The following is a 25,100-nucleotide window of genomic DNA, read 5'->3' on the forward strand; positions in this document are numbered from 1 at the left end:
TGAACACGTGGGAGCTACTTGAAGGCTTAGTCCCCTAAACGGCTCCCACGAGCTGCCTGGCCGCCTTTAGGTCTGTGGCCAATGGGTCCTCTGCTGTCTTTTTACAGAAAGCTTACTTTGGAGGTGAAGTGAGCAAAAATGGCAAAACATCAGGAATCGTGTTACCCACTGTGGTCAATAAGTGAGGTAAGCGGTCTTATAGCGTGTCCTCCCACCCTCTGAGGACCCCTCTGTATCACCTCTTGGTCAGCCTTTCCCAGAAGCTTCAAAGAAGTGGCAAGGCTTCCACGTGAATTACTCAAGGATGTTTTAGATGGTCAAGATAAAAGGAGGAACACTGGCAGATTCCTTCTAGTGCACCTACTTTTTAATAGTATGGCAAGCAACGAAAAACAACAAGATTGAGCTATTTCTGACCATACCTAGGAGAACTGCTTCAAGGATGAAGGAAATACATGACTGCTCAGAGCTCACTAAGGAATCATTTTAAATACAGAACTGTGTGGGTATCTGACAGCTGCCTGGAACCATTATAAAGCAGCACACACATACACCAGATATACAAACACTAATGCATACTGTATTTGCATATAAGCATTATGTAAAATTTAATGAAAACAGCACCCACCCTGTTGTTGGGTTTTCAGAAATAAAATCGTTTCTCATTTACCAGAGCTATAATATTCATCCTAAACATCTAGCTACATTTCTAAATGAAACCAACAGCTTTGCAAGCATAGCTTAAGATGATCTTTTCTCCCAAGTGAGACTGGATGATATACCTCCCTCCATCGTGTTTTGCACTTGGGGGCAGGGAGGGGAACGGAGCCAGGAAAGCCAATTTTCCAAAACAATAAAACATTAACATTTTGCTTTAATGAACAGACACCAAGAGACATATAGTCTAAGTTGCAGTGGCAGTAGAGGAGATCAAGTTTATGGATGAGATGGTACAGGAGGCAAGTAACACCACAATTACAAGAGGACACTGTTGGCAGACAACATTGCTTCAACTTGAGGCATGTGGGAAGGTCACACACTCTCACAGTTCGGAGCGATGTTCTGGCCAAATCTAGTACTAAACCCACACAGGCTTGTCTTGAAGCCTTCCAACCAAGTATCAATATTTCAAGTTGCATCCAAAGTAGCCAAGTCTCTCCTTGACACCACCTCTAATAAACGAATGGCCATCTGGTCTCAGTTTTGTAGCAAAAGCTAACTGAGGGCTCAGTTTCAACTTGGCTCCTTTTTTCATTCAAGTTTTCAGTTCATAATCTGAGCCATTTAATCTGGTGAGGACTCAACCTGCACATTCCAAGCCATCCTAATATTCATTACAACTGACAGACACAGATTAGAGTCTGCAATTTCTGTCATCTAACTGCTGTGGGATACACTGGGCTCCAATTATATCTTAGTCAGTGCCATAAAAAAGGATATATGCGACATATAACAACAGGTAATGAAACATGTCAAGTTTTACCTGGAACTGCCCATTATTTTTTAAAAAGAACTGACAGGTTAATAAAGCATAATTCATAAGGGTAGAGTTTATTTGCTGTAGCTTTCAGCAATTTTCCTGAGGTCGAGGCAGTAATTATACAATGTACAGATGTCTTGATAACAGCTAGAATTGTGTTGATGAGACAAGCAACCATCTGAGATTGACTATTTCTAAAATGCATGTTCGCAAAGCACATATTTCCTAATTTTGCAGCTGCTGAGAGAGACATGTCTATGTGGCCAAATGTCTACCCCTCACCAAAGTAGTAAGAAGATGCCTCCAGAACAGCTTTTTTGGTTTAGAATATTCAGGTCTTTTCAAGATATTTTTTATTTGGTTGGAGCTTTCCAACAAATGTCTAAGTTTATAAATTAATTTTCTATACATCAGTTCTGTGTCTAAACACTGACTAAGAGAGGTGGAAGCCTGTACTGCAATAGCTGAAGGTGTCGATGTACACAGTTGGTACACTGATAGTAAGGATATTTCATCCAGCCTGTCATTCTTGCAATTCTTATCTGCCTATGTGATGGAGAGCCTGCTGTTACTCTGGAAAAGCTGTAAACCAGGAATAGGATATTGCTACCAGAAGATTCATTTGCACAGATTAGAGGAATCCCTAGGAAAGAAGGAAGCTGCTGAATTGTCCTGCTAGGCAAAATTTTTGATCCACTGCCTTGTGCGGGGTCAGAAGTATGACAAACTGATGACTGTTAGCAGGCAGTGACTGCAGGGTGGTACTCCTTGCATATGACACAGCCAGACAGATATTTTAGTTAGCATTTTAACTACCAACATCTTCCTGACCTGTCAAGGTATTCCCAGTTGAATCCAACAACCCCACAAATCTCCAGAAATTATCAAACTTTTTAGCCAGGAAAACGAGCAAACTGAAAGTTCAACCTGATATTGTAAGAGCAAGAAACACCTGTACCTCCCGTTAAAGTCAGCAGAAGCTGAAGGAGTGAAGTATCACTGAAAATGAGGCCCCAAACGATCCTCTGGAAGTCATCAGCAAAGCTGAGGAGCAAACTCTGATCTGCAGTTCTCAGGCTAGTTCCCTCTCTACAAGGCCATGCTTCTTTTTTACGAAGCCAAGTCTGCAAATCTGTGTTGCCCCTCTGAATTCAGGGGCACTATAAAAAAAAATAGCTGTAGGACTGGTATTAATGGTCTCACTTACCAAGGCAGCATGGAAATTACTTTCCTTAGATGTAATGGAAACAGATGCTCGCATTCCTCCTTGCCATGAGATAATGAAAAGTAACCTCTTGCTACAGCTCAGAGCTCTCAGGTACTCCTGTTCTGCTCCACCTCTCCATTTTGAGCCAGGAAGAGTGAACGGACTACAGCTTACAGAAAGGACATAAAACCAGGACTCTCTCTTCAGCTGAATTTGTCAGTACTGCTTTTATCTCCTGGAGCCTCAAAAACAACCCCAGAACAGAGAACAAATGCTTGATCACTCTAAAACAGGTCTCTACCCCACTGGAGACTTAAATTCTACCCACACGGCATCACAAAATATTTTACTCTATCTCATCTGCTAACTTCACCATGGCCATTAAACTACATTCCCAATCCAGACAGGCAGCTGTAAGTCATTAGCTAGTAAGTGCACTAGCTCCAGCCCTATCCTGGCACTTTGATGGCATCATTTTGCCTTCACAAGATTAAATAATCTTTTCTCCTCCAATAGCAGAAATTCACCCTTTCCTAATTACATGAGAATCATAGCTTCTGCCATTATTATGTACATGAAAGAACTGAAATTAAGACTGTGTTGTTTCCCCAAGCTGCTTGTAGCACAAGTAAACATTTTTGCTCACCTCTGTCTAGCTGGCGTACACCTTTGGGTCCCTATAGACATACACAAGTACCTTTGCCCCTTTAAAAGGAAAGGGCATGACAACCATAGATAACAGTGAGGTTTTAATACACACAGTAGTTACTTCAAATACAATAATGCTTTTATGCTCTCATCATCTGCTATTAAAGTAGGAAGACCTTCCACAAATAAGCATCCTGGATTATCTTCATCTAATGACAAGGACAATACAGGACCCAAGGAACAAGAATGCTATTTCCAATTATATCAGAATCATTTTATCCCTAATAGCACTTCGTTTGTTAGCACCCCCTTTGCCATGCCTGAGCCCTGGCAGAAACAGCTGTGAAGTACAGGATTTTTCCTTCCCCAATCATGCCTACCAAGCATACCAAGTGCTTTAAAAATGAGCTTCCATCTTGAAAAGACCGAGAAGAGACAGGCAGATACACAGGCAAGTGGGAAGAACTGGCAAAGCTGTCACTTTTTTGCTGGCTTGTCCTGATCACTTGAAAGGAAAATGTTATACTCATGCTTTCTGGGGAAGCGCGGCGAGATTAGCTCCAATCACTCTGGTCACACCAATATCTATCAGCATTGAGATTTCTTGTTAGAAAGCCCAGTGTGGCCTCAAACAAGCAGAGAAATAAGAGAGGACAGGAAGGGTACATAGAACTTGGATTTCCCACCAGGCGCTGTACCTGGCCAAACATGTATTATACGTACCCAAAGCTGTCCAGAACTCAACCAAACACACTCATGAATATGGTAAGAAGGACAAAAATTTAAGTTAGGCAGGTTTCAGTTAAGACACTCGCCTTGGGTATTACCTTTTCCTCGCATTTAACCCTTTCAATGTGAACACTGAAATGGAAGGTGGACACTATAACATGAATTTGGACATTTGCTACTATTACTCTGTACCTTAAAGACTTCTAAAATCTGTGCTTATTTCAAACACTTCCACACAGAACTCCATTTGCCTCTAATGAGCTTGTTACATATGCAAATCACAGGCAAACCATGGTAGAAGTAAAGGATAAAATGTTCCAGCCCAGTTTTATTCACCAAAACCCCAATTCACCTTCAAAAGACCTTTGTGAATTGAAATGCAAGTTATCTACATCTGCCGACTTTATTACAATAATTTCTAAGGAAACACTATGCTGTTAGAAACTATTACTGAAGAAGTGAACTGTTAAACTAGAGACAGGAGCTCTGCTTGCAGCTGGCTTTGCAAAACTGGACAACTTGTTAACATGCTAATAAATGCATGTCTACCTGGCAGATAAGCTTTTTCAAATGCAGAGCATGAGTGGGGAGCAACGTGATGAAGAGGTTGATAATTTACAAGGTGAATGTTCACTCCTGCTGTATTTAAGCACACAGAAAACACTCTTGACTTCCACCAAAGGCGGGGGGGGGGGGGGAGTGTGTATCAAAAAACATTTAAAACCCACCTTAAATATAAAATAATCATTAAAGCTGCATTTTGTAAATGGAATTACCAGCTACATTAAGACTGCCAAATGCAACTGAAGAACACTAATACAGCTTTCTTTTTGAAATAAAATTTAAAAGCATTTTAGAGGGGGGAGTGGCTTGTAAGGTTTAATGTTTATGAAAAATTAATTTATCATTTCAAAGCAAATCATGAAGAGCTCTGTCCAGAGCTGTATCAGCCCATCTGGGAGAGTTGATCCCTACTGATTATGAAAGGAACTCTAAAGCTCTTGCTGCTTAGTAACTCTAATTTGATATTGTAAACATATTACAGATAAAATCTTGATCATTAAGGATGAAGAATACTACATAGCGCTCAGTGCTACCCTTTTCTTTAGAAGTTTCCTACTTCTCTTAGAAGAGGAAGATTTTTCTACCAGTATGTTGGGAAAGGGCTTGTCTTAAGGGGTGTCTCCAAAAGCCCTTCGTCAAACAGACCCCAGAGTGTGGAAAGCTGAGAGCTGCTCCCAGCGCTCCCATTCAGTCCACCATCCGACTCTGTTAAGCTCTGAGAAACACACGGCACATTGTGAAAGCGAGAAGCTTCTCGCTGTGTGCAGTCTTTAACATTCAGAGCTACAGGTAAAACAGCAGCAGGCATTTTTAACTTCTGCTTTTTCACTGACAACCTCATTGTTGAAATACAAATACATGCTGTTCTTTTGAAAGGCCCCAAGGCTTTAACTCAACAAGCTTAACTAATGTTAAAACACATTTTGCTTTGTTTAGTGTCCTGGAAAATGCTAGCTAGAAAGCACATTACCTGAAAAATGGAAACATCGCACCAAGAAATCTTAATCCGAACAAAGCCTCTCCTTCTCTAAGATCCTAACAGTTCAGGAATATCTTTACACATTACCACGTCAACTACAATACTGAAGGCAGCTGAGGAATCAGCTACTTGAAATATCACATTTTTGTTCCTCAAAGGGAATACATAAAGTGTAAGCCTTCTGTACAGAGACTGAAAAAGAATAATACCTTTGGCATCATCAGAGCCTGAAGCCAATAGCTTTGGGTCCATCAAGTTAAAGTCAACACTCCAGCACCTTTTCTCATGCTCCTGTTTAGAGAAACAAGAAAAATATTGCAAGGTAGTGAGCCGTAATCTGATAAAATAGTAAAAAAAAACCCCACATGCTCTTTGGTATAAATTGTCAGGAGAGTCCTGGACAGAGAAGCTTACTGTGTTTAGCAGTTTCTAAAAAAAAAATCTTTCCTCCCAAACAGACCAATGCTTGTAGTATGCTAGACATGCCATGAAAGCAGAAAACAGAACAGCAATTTTAAAAACTAAAACAGATTTTTTACTTGAAAGAAAAAAAAAATTATTTCAGGAAATATACATTAAAGACCTGTTTTCGCAGCATGGTTTGACTGGCTGTGGTTCCACTGTGTGCTGCTTCTTATTCTAGCAGATCGCAGTTTTATCTCCCAATACTGATTAGATGCCTGTTCAAAGCCACTTCAAACATCTCCTCTCTGAAAGTCCAGGAAATCTTCACCTTCCTATTGAGTTATTAAAAAAACTTCTGGTGTCTAATCCTGTGTTTTTCCACTCAAATATTCTTACAAGGCTATACACTCTCCCCCAAAACACAGAAAAGCTGTATTTGCTATGCTGGCACATCCCATATGGAAGTAAAACACTGCATTGAATGAAACCCGAAATTCAGTTAAACCCTTTGTTTAAAGCCTTCATCCAGGCTTGCAAGATGACGACATGAAAAGCTTGCCAGGACAAAGTCACTAAAGGATTTCTAATACTTGCGAAGCAGATGTCAGTATGCATGCCTCTATGCAAATCCAAATTAAAAATTCAAGTAATCTGATAGGAAGCAAAATGGGTTTGTTTTAACATAAGCAACAGCTGGTCCTCTCTAGGTTCATTATTCAGCCTCATAAAGAAATGCAAAATATATTTGAGAGGAAAAGAGACAAGATTTATTTTGTCCAGTATAATTTCTTTTTAATTGAGATACGCAAAGAATTAGTGAAAACTATCATCATAAAATGGCCAAAACACAATGAAAAAAATAGACAAGGGCTTACATAGGAATTAAAACTCATGTTGAACTGTCAAGAAGGCGGAACTGAAGGCTAGTCTGCAGTTCATTCATTATCACTGACCAGTTTCAATGCACTATGCTACCTACACAACAGCCTGCAGCACTTCCAGCCTCTCCCCAAATGGACCACCTTCTCTTCCAACCTCCTTGTTCTGATCACAAGCCTCTCAGATCCATTATATAGAAACACAATGTTCAAACAGCACGAAAAGACAATATGCCAAGAAGTTCTCCTGAAGCCGGCCTTGCTGTTAGGCTCAGCCCACTTGTGTGCGTACGCTGCTCTGTCAAGTACAGGACTGCACCCAGAAGGGTTCTGCCTACAGCTCTGTTCTCCCAGCCTCATCACTTAAGTCTGCATTTTGCTCTTCTGCTTTACGAGCACCTGCAGCGATCACTGCAGGATTTTACAAAGGGCTTTTGACAAAGACTGAAGTGGAACAGGTATGGAGAGTCAGAAGTTTCTAAAGAAAGGCGAGACAAACTACTTCCAGAAACTCATTTCTCCCTGTGCAGATTCCCTACTCGAAAGCAGTGGCAAGAAAATGTCAGCTGCCTCATGGCTGTGACAAGAAGATATAGCTACATCCCTTGGAGGACTACAGCTCAATAAAGCTGTGCAGATGAGACACATTTACCAAACAGGAGGAGCATCCATTTCACCCTGTGGAATGTAAAAGCATATTGCTGGACTAGAAGCAGAATCACAGACTGAATACTGATCCCTCGAAATGGTCCATGGTGTGGTAAAGTGTTGCTCACTGATTGCATGTTACCTGGTAGACCTTGGACCTCTGTCCCGTGAATCCATCCCAAAGGATGACGGTGCCTTCATAGTCGCTGCTGGCTAGCAGGTTCTTGTGGTAACTACTCCAGCTGATACAGCTTAAAAAGAAAGAGAGCCCTGGTCAGTCTTACATTAAATCATTCCTTACAACACAAAAATCACTCTTGCAATATGTCAGGCAATTAGTGTCTTTGCAAAGCAAGCAGCATTTGATCAAGCCACCTCACTGAAACACTCAGGAAAGGACAAATCCAAAACCCACCAGAAATATAACAAACCTTCCTCCACAAACTAAAAGAAAAGCTTTATTTGCTTAAGTGACATTGCCTCCCTCAATATGAAATGCTAGGGTCTGGTTTGTTTTTTTTTTTTTAAATATTCATCTCTAACACTGCAATTGTTTTGCTATTTGAATTCCACACAAATTCTTACAGAGAGTTCAGGGTTTGACTTCTTAGTCTCTTGCCAATAGCTGCTACTATTATTATTACCATAAAGATAACTACTTACCTAACAGAAGCTATATATGTAAAACACATAGCTGCATGGATGTTAAATCAACCTCTCCTCTGGCACATATGTAATGTTCTATACATGTACCTATGTGCAAATGGAAGTCTGACTTCTGAGAAACTACTTCCAGCTTTCTGTAAATGAGGAAAGACCTCCCTTCCTATCCAGAAGGAGACAGCAGTTTGTTTACTATGGGCAGTTTAGGAGATGTTTCTGATTGAGAAGTGCAAAATATATCGCAGGGGTTTATATTTTAAACTGAATTAAGAGGCCATGCAAAACTAAATGGCAATTCCACTGACAAACTCTAACCATCAGTAGACAAAACAAGAGCAGCAACACTGCCAAGTCACATTCTTAGCATTCTGGCAGTATGCCTCCACTCTGACTCTCGAAAAATGTGACAAGAGGTAAGAATAATATGTAATACTTGTTCACCAATTTTTGGACCATCTGGTAGCAAAGCACACCAGTTGGTATCAACTGTGATGCATGTAGCAGAAGCTGAACTGACAGATCCAATTCGTGCAGGTCATCAAACAGCTCTGACACAGTTAACTAGATTATGGTAGCCTTGGGGCAAAGTTCTAACCAACAATATAAACTAGAAGTCCATGATTCTGTAACTTTTTAGTACTGCTTTTGATCAGTATAGCTACACATTGAAATACAACGTAGATACATGGATACTGACTTAGGAGTATTATACCTTGGCAAATTCTTGGTTCCACTATACACATGCAAGCTGTTTTCCTTGGGAATACAGCGTTTACGCACAGAAAAGGGAAAAATCCTTCTTCTTTTTTAATGTAGTTAAAATATATAAACACTGTTAGAGCAGCACTGGTGTTCTGCTCCTGAGTATGGTTGAACTAAACTTACTGGGGTGTGAATTTTATAACTACAGAGGGACTATGTGCACCAACCACTAATCATAGCTCACCACTATTTAGCTGTGTGGAATCAACAAGCTTATTTGAGGTTCTGGAGCAGCCAAATAATGGAATGCAAGAAACACAAGTGGTTTTTAAGACCAATTTGAAGAAATACGTGGAAGGAATAACATGCTATTGGTGCTTGCATCTGCAGGAAACTTCACTGAGTGATCCAAAAGACTTCAGCTCTGACTTCCTCTGTCTGCACAAGTTAATCTGCAACTTACAGAAACGAGACAAAGTCATTCAACAGCAGCAGCTTCTGCAAGCCTCTCGTGTCACCGCATGATGCTTGGAGAAAGCCTTCAGGACACACCCTCCCCAGTGGCTCACTGGGAGCCTTCTTTAGAATGGCTAGTACAGAACGATGAAACTGATGACACTGTTTGCCACCTGCCAAACATTACTCCCTGTGCACACCTCTATCTACCTATAGTCTGTTCACACACTTGCACATTTCCTTCATATAAACAGCAATCCTTGGTTTTAAAACTTTGCATTCAGAAACTTAAAAAGCTTTATTTACCCAATATAAGTCACCATCTTTAGCCACCAGCTGCTAAGGCAATGCTTTCCCTGATTTCACCTCTTCCACAATATGTCATTAATTAGAAAATGTCACTGTCCTCAACCCTTGTAGGTACAAGGACTGTCCACAAATGTATCATCAAGGAGCTATCATTACAACAGCTCTGCTACCTTTAGATACCTGCAGAAAAGCAGGTCTTGACAGTCTATGATTTACTAGAAGCCTCATTCGGAGAGGCTTAAGTGGCTCCCTGAAGACCAAATGAAGCTAGCAGGCAATGCCCACCAGGACTGAGGTGAAGGTTGCAGCAGTCCAGAGATAACCATGTCTGACATCTGGAGTCTTGTTTCCAGGCAAAAGAGTCAGTCACTGATGGAAGCAGAAGCTGTTCAGAGCCCTACAGCTACAACAGCGAGGCTCTGGACTGGAAGCAGTCTCCAGCTAATGGCAGGGTAGACACTGCACTAGACATTTATTGGTTCAAACCTGTTCCCCCTGCCATCTTATCTCCACTCAAGTCAGGGCTTCAAGCAGCTGAAGAAAAAAATAATCTGTAAGTTTAGCCATCACACAAAAGCAGGAAGAATACAGCCCCGGGACAAATCTCAGAGAAGGCAGTCTTCTATCTGGATGGCTTTGACAGTACGTTGGGCAGCATCGGCAGGTGGAGAGGGTCCTAGAGAATGGCAGACATGCTGGTGCCACCCTGGTTGGTTAAAGGATGGATGGTCTATGCTAGGGGATCAGGAGAGCCACATGTGACCGGCAGAATAGAGCTGGGTGCTGCCAGCTGAACTACGAAGAGAATAATCACGTAACCGTATCTTGTCAAAAAAGAAATCACCCTAGACGATGAAAATTAGGAATCACTGAGTAGGCAGAAAAATACAAAGGACAGAGTTTAACAGTGCTGCTTGAGATGTGATAGATCTAAGGATGTAAGAAATACCAGGTTCATAGGCAGAGGTAATATATTATCAATCAATATAGATGGAGAAAAGTGAAGGACTTCTTTGCCCAAAAGCATGTCCATTAGGTCTGGCACAGCAAAGATCAAGCTAAGCATTCTAGCCCACTGAAGTCTGATGGTGTTAACAAGGGGTTAACACTCACTTGGAAAGCATTTGTAGATAGACTGAGAGGGGAAAACAGGAACTGACAGATGAAAAATGTTTAGGGATTTGCAGCCATTAAGTGGTTCAATTAACACCTTTTAAGTCACACGCACCATACATCTTTCATTTTTAAGGAATATGATTAAAGGCTAATAATAAGACAAAACCAATCCCATTCCAGCTCTCTGCCTTAATTCTCCCCTTACCACCACCCAACTCTCTTTACAAAGTCTGAAACTAGAGTTTTCCCCTTGACATTGCAATACCTGAGCTTCTTTAAAACTTAAATTCCCAAAAGTAACCTTTGCAGAGCACAATTCAGGGTTGGATCAGGCAAAGGATGCTTTTTACCAAGGGCTGACTGTCCTTTGTTTGCATTCTCTGGCACCTGCGATGACACAGGCCTGAAAGAGGGCCATCCTGGAGCCGGGACATTATGATGTTTCTCTTCCCTGTGGCTTCCCTGGGACCTACGAAGGATTGAGAAGCTACTGCCATGCTCCCCTCAAGGGAAGCACAGATCTTTCTTCCATGCCCAACACAGGCAATTTTGTTGAAACTTCAGACACATCTACTTTTTTGGGTTCCCTTGAGATGTTGTCATGGGTAACAAATTGAATAACAGACCCAAAAATGCATGGGGGAGCAAGCTGGAGAAAAGAAAAGGGCAAAGGTGAGATGGACCAAAAATGCAGCTTACAGTCCTCCAACAGGTTAAGCCTCAAAACCCCCCAAGTACGTAAAAATAATTTTTTGTAGACAACCTTTAGATGGCCTGCAGTCACATCCAGGGAGAAACTGAAATGTGGAGGCTGTGAGATATAATACAAAAAAATAGCTACCTAAGGCTGAGATAATGCATAATTCAGCACTGGATTAAAAAGAGTTGTGCGAGGCCATCTTTTATTTTAAATACTAGTAGCTGTATTTTTACAAGTTTTGCTTTGTTCTTTAATCCAGAAACAGGGCGATCGTTACACCCCAGAGGTTTATCTTGCTATAAGTTGTGATAGCTTTCCTTCCTAGGAGATCAGCCTGGAGAAACTCTACTTGAAAGCTAATCACTGACCTCTGACACACTATCCTAACCTCAGCATCCGATTCGGACACACAGAAATCCTGACCCCGTAAAGATTTATGTGCGTCCTTCATTTTATTCGGAGACACAAGTGGGCCAGCTCGGTTAGTGTTGTCAGTCACACTGATGTTTCTTTCATGAGCCGGTATTTTTATGGCTGAAATATCTCAAATCTAGGATCAAGTTACCCAGTGTCAACCGCCCCTCTGGCAGTGAGAGTTAAATGGAGTTAAAGCTTTTAATAAGGCACAAACTGCTATGGTCTGACCTGCTTCCGAATGCCAAATGCTTCAGATCCAGTCTACCAATGCCCAGTAGTTTCAGGACTGAAATATTTTTAAGGGAGAGATCTATTACTGCAAGGAACATCCATGTGAATAACAACGCTAACCAAATACTTCCGAGACATACAGAATTACATTACCATTATGAATGTTTTTAAAAAAAAACCCTTTTTTCTAATCAATCCAAAGAAAACCTCTAGTAGGGTTGAAAGACAAATACTTTCAAAGAAAAACTTCATCTTATTGCAAAGTGAAGCAGTTACTCTGAAAACTGGAATTAATGAAAGTTGAAGGTATATTTCCTTATAACCTGTATAGTGTCAAATGTTTTCTGCATTGGAAATATGGGCATCCAACACAACCATTCATGAGGTTTTTCAGCATAAAGAGAGCTCATACCTCTCCAAATAGCAAAGAGTCTACGATTAAAAAAAAGGTATGCGAAATTTTTGCTTAATTTAAACTTAATAGTGAGAACTGATTGCCATTTTAAAAATTGAGAGCAATATGCCCATGAACTGCCATTAGGATAGAGCAATCACGTATTTGATTTATTGACACTGAAAAATGAAAACAGTAAAATACTAGCAGCCTCCTAAAAAAGCCTACCCATGCTTTGCTTTTACTGCAGTTGACTTGGGAGGTTTGTGGTAACATCTATCACTGAAGTACAGATGCTGCAAACACAGTGGTGAGCATGCAGAATACTAAACATGGATTTCAAAAGCATGTTTACCTAACCACACTTGCACAACACCTATTGTAGATTAATGAGGCCTAAAGCCAATTTCTTTCACCTGAACACTAGATCTCCTTATTTTTCTCCTCCTGCAACCTATGGCAAAACAACAAATCTGCCTCTTGAATAAATCAGAGAAGAGCTGTGGCTCGCTGCTAGTCCTTCATCCTCTTCTCATCCTTTCCCATCTCCTCCCGTGCGGGGGGAGCCGCAGATTATTGTTTGCCATAGCTAAGGACACAGCAAGTCATAATTAGCTCACAGGGTGCTGTTTATAGCTACTACACAATGCCAGGATTTGTTTCTTGTACTGAAGCTACGAATCTGTAAATGGGATTTTTATGAGGATTTATGTGTCATCTTGTGTTTTTCCTGGAAGCTTATGCCACTGTCGTTCCCGGGGGACGCGATGCACATTTACCAGAAACCCGACACACCGACTTCCTCCCTGTTCTTAAAAATAGGGATGTGAAAGCTCAGCAGATGATGAAAAAAGAATGTATTTAAGAAGCAGGTGGGTGTAAAAAAGGGGGTTGGAAAAGATGAAGAAAGACTCAGCTACAGCTGGTACCAGGGCTCTGCTCCAGAAAAGCCTACAATCAATTACTGCTGGCACGAAGCTCAACCTTTCAGCAGGCGCCCAGTTGGCACAGGGCAGAGCAGGGCTGGGCTGGTGCCAGCCCCATCCCAGGCAAGGGCTTCCCTTCCCGCAGCTGCTTCAGGCCAGCAGACTTGCTCTTGGCCAGACACGAGTCCTCGCAAACACTGTCACCTGTCTGCAGTTATAAAAGCCCATCAGAGCTGCTGCTCCTCTGAAAGCTGAGTCACCAACGTAACCACTAACAATTTATGTTCCGGCATCATCACTCTGAACAAGGTTAACCAGGATCAATTTAGGGTGAGCTTCCCATGACGTGTCTTTGGAAAGCCAAAGCGCATGTGGACAGACAGCTCTGGTGCTGCCCAAGGATGGAAAGGACGTTACGAGCTGTGCCAGTGTCACACACCAGCTTCAGCAGAAGAGACACGTCACCAAATCCCATCTGCACACAGACCCCCGCATCTCTACTGGGAAGAGAGGTACCACCTGTGTGCCACAGCAGGAATAGGTCTGTCTTCGATATCAGGAAGAGCACTAGCAGGTAGAGTAAGCCTCTGAAAGAAGCTGCACCTCCACCCAAATTAAGATCAACAGCTTTAAGCCAAGGCCATTTTACAAAAAGCAAGCTCCACTTGTTTAGATTTTATTATTATAATACGGGCACATTTTCAGCATACTGCAATATTCTGTAATGAAATTACGGCCTTCATATATAACTTCTCCCTCAAGCTACGCCACCTCAGAATAGCAAGTTATTACGCCGCTCGACACTGCGCCAGCAAGCCCCAGCACCAGTGACTAGCAGCACAGCTAATGGATATAGCAAGGATGCATTTGACTGACAGTCTAACTTTATTTGTCAAAACCAGAAGTACCCACATGCCAAAGGAAGGCTGATATAATGTGAAGGTGCCAATGGGAAAAAACCAAACGCATTTCTTCAGAGAAATGAGAGAAACTAAGGCAAGGAAATGAAAGAAGAGGACCCTGTCCACCTCTGCTGAGTGTCAGAGGACAATACATTTAGCATCGTCATATATATATATATATATATAAAAAATGTATATATGCATGAAATTTGAGAAAGAGAGAAGAAATCTTGAATGCAAGCGGTGTCTTGTCTGGTGTGTAAAGCTCACAAGCAACATCACTGAAGGCACTAAGACGGCTCTCCTCACCAGTGGCTGCTAGAGAAGGGAGAACAAACAACTTCCTAATGCCTGGCAGGATCATTGGGGTAGATCCCTGTCAAATTTGAAGTAGCAAGTGTGGAAGTTGTCTCAGATGGACCAAGAGTCTCAGATGGACCAAGAAATACCAAACACACATTGCTTTTCCCTTTCTAATTAAGGCAAAAGGTATTAATCAATTGCTAGATGGTTCTCTTATTATTCTGTTCATCTCTCCAGAACAATGAAGCTGAATGGTGTGAACTCTGCTATGACTCAAGCAAAAATGCTGAATGTTTCACAAGTCCAGCAAAACACAAGCTCCATAATCAGTATGGCTTATCAATACAAAGCGCTCTCAGACTGTTTTTACCCATCTTGAAAGCCAGTCCCAGGGTCAGTTGCATTTACATCTTCTCCTTCATAAAATAGCATTACATAATTTCCAAGAATAATCAGCATGAGTGATACAGGAGTGACTGATCTATCTCAAGGAACGTGTCAACTACAAAACTAAGTGTGACTTTTATGCTATAAAGGAGGCTTGCAAACATTATTAATCTTGTTGCACAACATTTTGTTTTCGTGGAAGATGGACTGTTACATAAAATTATTACTTACACTTTTGTGGGTGCTTTACTGTTTCTAAAATGTAGAGTACCAAATAAAAACAAATGAGTTCAGAGATGCTGGAGACTTGCATTATAATACTGAATTGGTTTGATTGCCTGTATTATTTACTTTTGAGCTTTAACAGAATTTTTGAATTAGGATTTTTAAATTAGCCAGATTATTTCAACTGAAGTTCTGACATGGTGGTCTATATTTCTTTGGTTTAAGTCATCTAAAAAGATAAAAAAAATAGGTTGACAGTAGCGATAGCAGCACAGAAGCAAAAATCAAGCAAGGTCTTTTCCCAAGAGCTTGCTATTGTAAGGCCCAGCAGAACAGTACTTCAGGCAGACATAAATTCATAGGCAGAAAGTGCAAATGAAGCTCATTTCCTGAGGACTAGCAGCCTCTCAGCAGACAGGATCTGGTCGATGAAGAGAAGAGAGCATGAAGGAATCAGTGGCTCTTAAGAAGAGCTGGGCACAGAAGTTACCTTGCGACAAGCTAAGACTTTGCCTGGAGCACAGACACTACTCTGCTTTTACTCTCCTTTTAACCCAGTAGTTATCCAACGGCATTTGCAAGGAACAGAAAAGCAGTTCACTGCCTTGTGTCCCTTTCTCCTCCAGATATGTGGGCCTGCTATTACCTTGGATGAGCCCAGCATATGCAAGTAACAGTGCTTGTGCCACCCAATCCCACCCAGAGTTCAAAGCAAGCTCTCCATCAGCTCCAGCCTTCCTCCTTTCCCCTCCTATTCCCACAATAGATAAAGAAAGCAAAACAGCTTCTGCACATAAACAAGCAAATGGAAAAGGCCCTCCGAGTTCAAATACAAAGTCAACACCTACCTGATTTTGGAATTACAGGTCATTTCATTCTCCGGGTAGTGAATATCCACCGCATCCTGAATGACTGTACCATACTCATAGACTTTAATCTTCTTTGTCACCCCAGCAATGGCAAAGTAGTCACAGTCTCGGTCGAACTCAATACTGAGGAACAAAAGCACAGGTTGAGAACTGTGTGACACAACACATGTACTTACCAGTAGGGTATTTTACCAACTAAACGCCTTGGTATGGCAGAGCTGAGAATCACAATTTGTAGTTAGCAAATAACCCATTCAGAGCACCTTGGTCAGGTCTGGCACACATGCCAATGGTGTGGAGTTCTTGCTCTCAGACAGCATTTTCTAATGCCCTCCAAACACACCCACGTCTCCATTCCCTGAAACGGACTTTTTGTGGTAGCACAAACTCCCTTCTGCAGCCAGGATCTTTGTTCAGATGCTCTAGAGGTTTTCCAGTTCAACTACACCATCTACAGTACGCGGTACCCAAACGTCAAAGCTGACAGCTCACCCTGGAAATGTGCTTAACATTCAGCTGTACGCTCTATGAACATCATGCTACGGGATGACTGCCTATTGATTTCTCTCGGTTGCATTGCTCCATCCCTTAGCTCCTATATACAGCAGTTTGGTAAACTTCTAAGTGCTAATGCAGAGCAAACCAGTATTTGGGGGAAAAAACCTTCTAGATTCCCTGAGTAACAACAGGAGGTCGAAACATTTACCATCAGTACTGTAAAAACCATGCACGCTATGACTTCCACTTAGGGTCGCTCATGGAAACCAAGGCACCTTTTTTCTTGAACTGCAGGGCAAGTTTGTAACAGGTATCAATGAAGCTGGAAGTAAAAGCAGTCACCTTATAACAAAGTTAAGCTGCAAATGAGAAAAGCCTGAGGTTGTACATGAAATACATCTGAGAGAAAGGCAGGCAGCGGGTTATAAACAGCTAATGTCATTGCTAACTTCGCAGCTCCAAAGGACTCGAGAGAAATCTATTAGACATCCAGCAGTCAGGGAAGTAAACCTGCTTCCTAGGAGCTCCTGCCTGCAGCCTGTGTCACTGCAGGCAGGGCAGGGTGGATGTGCACAGACACCTATCTCCTTTCGGAAGCACCAGCCTCAGCGAGACACCAGTTTGGTACTCCTCCAGAAAGGGGTTGGGGGTTTGCCCTCAGTCTCCTGGTTTCTATGATGAATAACCAGCTCTCCTCAAGTCTCCTGACTAAGCAATCAATCTACTACTTTGAGAGGTCTCTTTTGGGGTTCTTCCACGCAGTAATTCACAGAATCACTAAGATTGGAAAAGACCTGTAAGATCATCAAGTCCAACCACCAACCCAACCCCACCATGCCCACTAAACCGTGTCCCACAGTGCCACGTCCACACATTCCTTGAACACCTCCAGTGATGGTGACTCCACCACCTCCCTGGGCAGCTTATTCCAGTGCTTCACCACTCTCTCAGGAAAGAAATTTTTCCTAATATCCAGCCTAAACCTCCCCTGGCACAACTTGAGGCCATTTCCTCTTGTTCTGTCGCCAGTTACACGGGAGAAAAGACCAACACCCACCTCACCACAACCCCCTTTCAGGTAGTTGTAGAGAGCGATAAGGTCTCCCCTCAGCCGCCTCTTCTCCAGACTGAACAACCCCAGCTCCCTCAGCCGCTCCTCATCAGACTTGTGCTCCAGACCCCTCACCAGCTTCGTTGCCCTTCTCTGGATGCGCTCCAGCACCTCCATGTCCTTCTTGTAGTGAGGGGCCCAAAACTGAACACAGCATTCGAGGTACAGCCTCACCAGAGCCGAGTACAGGGGCACGATCACCTCCCTGCTCCTGCTGGCCACACTGTTTCTGATACAGGCCAGGATGCCGTTGGCCTTCTTGGCCACCTGGGCACACTGCTGGCTCATCTTCAGCCGGCTGTTGACCAACACCCCCAGGTCCTTTTCTGCGGGGGAGCTTTCCAGCCACTTGTCCCCAAACCTGTAGCGTTGCACGGGGTTGTTGTGACCAAAGTGCAGGACCCGGCACTTGGCCTTGTTGAACCTCATCCAATTGGCCTCGGCCCATCGATCCAGCCTGTCCAGATCCCTCTGCAGAGCCTTCCCACCCTCGAGCAGATCAACACTCCTGCCCAACTTGGTGTCATCTGCAAACTTGCTGAGGGTGCACTCTATCCCCTCATCCAGATCATCAATAAATATATTAAACAAGACCGGTCCCAAAACTGAGCCCTGGAGAACACTGTCCCCATCACTTTTTTTTCTTCCAAGCAGCCACAGCATTTGTGAACCAGGTACCAAATTCTGAATGGCAGCAGAGAAAACAGAGTTTACACTGATTTCACATTCATATAGCTTGAAAATACGTGACAGCAGGGGTATTTAAGGAACCTTTCCATAATTAGAAAGCATTAAAGCAATTACAAGAAGAGAGAGGGCTCTGTAGGCTGTCCCCATAGCTGTAACAGCTAGAATTTTCTACCCCTCAACATAGCTGAGAAGTTGAAGGCACTGCAATGCTTCCAAAGAAAGATAAATTTAAATGCCTACAGAGTTTTCCAGTCCTTGTAAAGGAGATATCATCAAGTTATTTTTAAACTATGGAGAGAAAGGATTGTTGATATGCAGTCTGACAATATAAAATAATTCAATTGGCTCACAACTTGGCCTTTTAACTCAGGCACCTAAAGTTCTCCGAAGCAGTGGCAGGAGACAGTGCCACTCACAGTTCCTTGGTTCCTTGAGGAGAAACAAGCTAGTCTGGTCAAGCCTGCAAAATCGCAAGCCCCCAAAAAGGGAAAGAAAAGGAACATGCTTATGGCTGGGGAGTAAAGCAAGCAAGCATGCATCTATTTAAATAAAACGGGAGAGGGAAAGAAGTCTTCTAAGCAGGCAGACTGCTCTCCCCCCACCTGAGACCTACCCCAGTCTAATCACTTTTTATACAAATAGGACAAAAGCACCATTCAGGCCTGTCCTGTCAGCTCACCCTATTCTGTGGAAGAATTTTATAATCAAAAATCTCTATAACAATACAATGGATTTACTTCTACCACAATCTTAATTGAACCGCTGTCTCAGCTCCTGCTCACTGCCCTGTGGATTCAGGTAAAGCGCAGCTAAACTGATGGCAACGATTCATCTACTTGGACGCAATTTATACCCTTAGCCTTCTGCTGCTGAAGAAAAAAAATAATGTATTACAATGTCTGGTAAAAAGCCAAGTTATTAGAACAGAATAGAGCCTCTCTCACCTGGGGTGGGTTTGCTTCTCTAGCATTAATTCAATTTTTTTTTTTTTTAAATAGAGACATGCTGTAGACATAATAAATATTTCAATATGTCTATAAAAGTTAACACACCATTAAAAAAATTAATAAAAAAGCATCAACCAATGAAAATGATTGTCAGACCTGTGACCTTCAACAGCATCAATGAGACTGCAGGGAAAAAAAGGATGCAGAAATAAACTACCACCTGTACAGATGTTCGTTGGCTGTGAGAGAGGCAGGCAAAGCCAACACAGCAAGCCTAATGCACACTTGTGCTTGGCCTCCATCACTTATGCACAGTCCCCGTACAACAAGTGCTTCATGTTCTGCCAGTCGGCTTTTAGTAAGCCATTTAACAAAGAAAAATATGGACAATCTAAGTAGCTAATCAAGTGGATTATTTACCACATAAAACTATTCCTAATATTTGCAAAGGTCTGCTTCCCCCCAGACTAATCAGGATTAGGACAAACAGCCCACTTGCATAGCAAGAGTTATTTTCATGCTTTTTCCTACAAGTCTTCTAAATACATTTAGTATTAAGCAAGGCTTATTTGCATTTAACTAGCTCGATGGTATTCCTGTCACTTACTGCTTGAAGTCTTTGTGTCAATGTAAGCACTCGCTTATACTCAAGCTTATCTATATGAAAATTCACAAGAGAACTTAGTTTCATTTTGTCAAAACACACAACAGGGCCAGCTCTGAAGAACAACTACATTCTGGTTTGCAGGTGATACATTTCTACAGTCAAAGTGAATTAGTCATTAGCACAATAACATGCACTAGAGTAACAGGAAATACTTTATCCTTTTTGTCAAAAAGGCCATCGAGTCAAGAGATAACCAGCTAGACAACAGCATCCACTTCACACGTGGCGAGAGGCACAGTGCCACCAGCGAGCCAAAGCAACACATAAAACGTGCGCACAATGGCTATTAATGTCCTGGTAAAATAAGAGCAACGTGTTTTGGTAGCACTATTTTAAGTAGACTTAACATGGGACTGACAATGAATGTTTTCACCATCTCAGAGGGCAGATGGAGCACCAACTGTCTCTGTGTGCTACAAAGCTACCTCAGTCCTACCACGAAGCAACCTCCTCTAGAGACTGGAGACCAGTTCAGACATTACTTTCATTTTTTTAAGGAAGCACTGGAGGTAAGCCATATTTTAGATCATTTGAACATCCAGCAAAGTTCCCTTTTGGACTAGCAGTGGTCCTTGCTCCTCAAAGATGGGCACATTAGAAACAATTGGCAATTGCTCCTTTTTTTTTTTAACCCACTTTTAAACTCCACATTTCTGACCAACAAACACTAGCTGAATTTTTATAAGGAATCTTTTGAGGACACAAAACCTCCTGGATATTTGAAAAAGATTTATAAATATGTGCAACAGAATTTACTTACAAAAATCAAGTTGAAAGAAACTGATTGTTTTGTTCTAGGGAAAATAGAAGAGAGACATCTCCAGTTCCCAAGTCACTGTTTTCTTTTTCCTAAGAAGTAACCAGTGTCCTGTGGAAATATCACTAAGCGCTGCTAAAAAGTAAACACATTCTCAAGGTTCTGGTTGCTCTGCTGCTTATCTTTATTATCAATCTTTGAGATTATAAATCAATTACTTTATTTAATGTTAAAACCTACGACCTTGGAGAGCACTCGTAGCTAACAAATGGAATTATGAAATAAATTTCTTCTGAAAGCTGTCTGGAAGCTTGGATTGGTGTTGAGGGTAGACCAGTGGGGAAACTGTAAAGCATAAGTATTTACCAGTTCTGCCATGGTATAAAGTCTTGCTATATTCATGTCCTGATGGTGCGTGCAGTTGTTCTCCACACCCCAGGAGGACACGCTGGAGTTAGAGAATGCATACAGATGGCCAACTAAATTGATTAAAGGAATGAAGCAGCTGCCTTACCGTAAGGGTTATGAGCAAGGCAACAGCAAGACTGGTGTTGAACAAGTCACTCCACAGTAGAACTAGGAAGTACTCACCACAAGATTGATTTGGGGCAGATGAGGGTTCCCCCCCTCCCAATCACACTTTAAAAACCACACACACACACATTCCAGGTACTTACTCCTGGAAGACATGACAGTGGCAGAGTGAACCTGACAACAGCAATCCATGAACAACTGGTCCATATCCGATATTAACCAAAATAAATACGGATATAACCTTTAGTATCCCCGACGTAATGATTGTGGATGCCGGGAGGCTGCAAGACAACAACTCTACAGGTAGTGACCAGGTTAGCATGTTCTGTGGTCTTCTGCAGGGACAGCACGGGGTACCCTCTGAACTGACCCCTGGGGCAGCTCACACTGTGCTTGAAATTGCAGTTTGAAAAGGCCTGGGAGTCAGACTAGAAAGGCACCTAGCCCAGCAATTTTCCGTGAGAAATGGGTACATGCTATATTTACTCCTTCAAATCAGGAGAAGCTGGGGCGGGGGGGGGGGGGATTGCATCTAACTGCATTTGCCTTTAACTGCATCACTAGTTACAATTAAAGGTCTGCAGCCAACGGCTCCTCTCCCTTTTCCATAAACACACTCTACAATTGCTACTATAATCATAAATGCCTCAGCTGTGACTTGGTAGCAAGATCTGTGACCACAGGAGTTGCCATTTCCACAAAGTAGATGACTCAGTCCCTCTCATGGAACTTACATATATAGATAGATAGATCTCTCTATCTATATACCTATTTTCCTCCCTGAATATACCAAAGGCTATCAATTCTACTTCTACCTAATACGGTGCTCTTTCTATTTCTGTGTCTCTAGCCCCAACTCCTATCTTGCCATGGCCCCATATTTAATTGCAACATAGGTATATATTGTTTTCAGTTTTGGGGGACTTAACTGGTGGGAGGAAGGAGAGGTAACAGCAGCTTTTGCTCTTCACTTACATTTCCTTAAAGTCTGTCTCACTTCATGCTTCCACTCCCTGGCCTCTGAGGGATATCTTGTCACTTCTAACAATCCCAAGTCCCACTGTTTTAGAGCCTGGTTGCCTATTTCTAATGCTCATTTTGAGGCACTGAAATCAAAGATTAGAAATTTAGGTTACAATCCAACACCATGACCACCACTACAGACTGTTCAGTACCTGGAACCAATACAGAAATTGGTATTAATATCACATACCTGAGAGACTGTTTTTACAGCAGACTGATATTTTAAGGTGAAGTAATTAGTGTCACCAAGCATGCACTGGCATACTAATCTGTCGTTTTTAAAAACAAAGCTATATTCAGGCATAGGAAGCTGCTATTGCAGATTTTGTGCTCCATCAGCTCAAAGTCTCTATTTTGTCACATATAAAAACATAAGGCTACCGAGACAAAGCATTTGAAATTTCAGTATCGAAAGGCTGTTTTGCTAAAGCTGTGAGTGGCTGAAATTAAAAATGTTGGGTGTTGTTTTTTGTTGTTTTTTTTTTTTTTTCAATAAAGCAACAGTTGCATTAATGACTCCTTACTCCAAAACACCTCCTAAATAAGGTCACTGCTGCTATTTTGAAGTCTTTAACCTGTGCCACAGGGACAAGGCTAGACCACTGCTGGTTGAACATATTCCCTGATTCAAACCCCTGTGCTGCTAAATGTTTTCCAAAATATAAACTGAGCAAGCATACCACAATCCCAGACAGGTTCTTATCTCTAGTCAGGAAGGACCACTTAAAGAAAAACACTTCGATTTTCTAGAGAGCTATATGGATAGATAAATTAACTGTATAAACAAGACTCCATTTAAATGCATCCTGTCAGAGAGCAAGCACCTCCATCCCCAAGAATCACATTAATTTGTTAGATGTGACCCCCAGATTACCAGAAAATTGCCAGATTTGTCCTTTAATCAAGGTGAAGTTGTCTTGGCTACTATAATTATGGCCTCTCAATGGACCAGATTCAAGTCTAATGGAAGTCTAATGAAAACCGTGGGACAGAGGAGCCCAAGCTATTTCAAGTTTGATCCCATTCCTTGGACTTGTCTGGGACATGCCAGCTCCAGGTTCAGCAGCATCAGCTGCTGCTGAATGCACCTTGGGTACCCTCCCCTCCTCTGCCATCACACCTCCTCCAGGCTTCAAACATCTGATGGGAATGCACTCCCCCCTAAGCAAACCCGTCTTTGAAACATAAAAAGATGACACTAGAAAGTCACCTCTGTGTGTTGATTATCCTCCCCCCACCCCCAGCTGGGAAATAGAGAGGGAAGGGCATTATAACAGTTCATCGAAGCCTGCACTACACAGAAGGACAGTCCTCAGCTCCAGGCTTGCCTTGGGAAGACATTATTGCACCAGTCATGCTGCAGTCATACTTTTAGCTTCTTTCTTGCAGCCACAGTAGCCTGGAGTTTTATTTTGCTCCATTTGAAGAAAGGCATAAAAAGGTACTACATTAACAAAGTAATGTCATTAGACCTAGTTCCAGGCCCACTTCATGCTTACAAAAGTGTAATGAAATGCCATCAGTTCTAACAGAGACCGCTCAGCGATACTCTCATTCCATAACGAGCTTGTTTAGAGGAGAATATTAAATCTGAATGGAGGTTTGGTGGGCTTTGTTCCATCTCACAGCTCTGAAATAAAAAACCAACAGAGCTACTTTCATGCTTTGTCATCGGTAGATAGAACAGAGTCATTCTTTTTTTAAACCAAATGAGAGAATATACTATACTATGAGAGATTAATTATGCTTCCTGCAACAGCTCAACTTTCAGAACCAGGATCCCCCTCTACTTTGGGGGGGAAGCAAAGGGAAGTGACGCTGAACTTAATCTCCTCCAAACACAACCCAAAATCTCCCAGGAAGCCATAGCAGACTTCCAGCCTTGTCTATAAGACTCCATAGCTAGAAACATCCTGTTCTGCTGCATACGTTTTTTTTCCATACATGCATTCAGGGGAACCTAGCTTAATTAGCACTAATGATGAGAAAACCTATAGGGAACTACTGAATTTTGCAAGCAACTGAACATAAAGCGTATTGATAAAAAGCCACTTTACTGCTAGGCGATGCTCTTCTGCATGCTGAAGAGAAGATGACGACAATCCCAGGGTTTATATGCCAGATACACAGAAGTACAATGAGCCAAAGCCGTTGCAAACAACTGCCATGCAAGTTAATGAGGATTAGATTCGGTTTTTCCACAAACACAATTTTAAATAAGCTAGAGTAGGGAAACGTTAACTAAAAATGCCAACAGTGAAATAGAGAATGTTTCTTACGGCACTATCTAAAATTCAAGCCAAATTATCAGTCTGCCTGCTGTAATATTTTGGGTAACCTATCTATATTTGAAAACCAGGATCTGCCATTTCTCCCAGCTGGGCTGATACACAGTAGGTTACAAACAGCTCTGACAGTAGCAGGAGCACAGCCTCAGTGTTAGAAAATACTAAGGTGGAAGAGGTTTTAAGTCTCCAAACATACTCAGCTGCATTCTTTCTGCATTCAAGCTTGGGGAACATTTCCAGAAAGGAAGGTGGCAACCTCCACCCAAGCTGTATAAGGAACAGGTTTGAGGTAGGAAACTCTGCTCCACGACAAATTGCAAGGTTGTTGGCACAGCAGTACTGTCTTATCAGGATTATGCCATTAAGTAGGAAGGAACGCAATCAGATGTGATAGACATTGAAGTACCTTCTAAATAAGGCCATTCAAAAGCTTGTGAGCTTATTTTC

At 42.0% G+C, this 25,100-nt stretch overlaps 1 protein-coding gene across 1 annotated transcript in view; it reads right to left on the minus strand.

The window, feature by feature from the left end:
• The window catches only part of COP1 (COP1 E3 ubiquitin ligase), a 130,140-nt gene that overhangs the window by 57,056 nt on the left and 47,984 nt on the right, over positions 1–25,100 (minus strand). The window contains exons 12-14 of the mRNA XM_059821833.1: positions 16,118–16,261; positions 7,681–7,789; positions 5,817–5,898 (exon numbers count right to left, since the gene is read on the minus strand). Coding sequence (XP_059677816.1) covers positions 5,817–5,898; positions 7,681–7,789; positions 16,118–16,261 — 335 coding nt within the window. The remainder of the gene's footprint in view (positions 1–5,816; positions 5,899–7,680; positions 7,790–16,117; positions 16,262–25,100) is intronic.

This window comes from Gavia stellata, chromosome 10, assembly GCF_030936135.1.
Source record: "Gavia stellata isolate bGavSte3 chromosome 10, bGavSte3.hap2, whole genome shotgun sequence".
Lineage (NCBI taxonomy): Eukaryota > Metazoa > Chordata > Aves > Gaviiformes > Gaviidae > Gavia > Gavia stellata.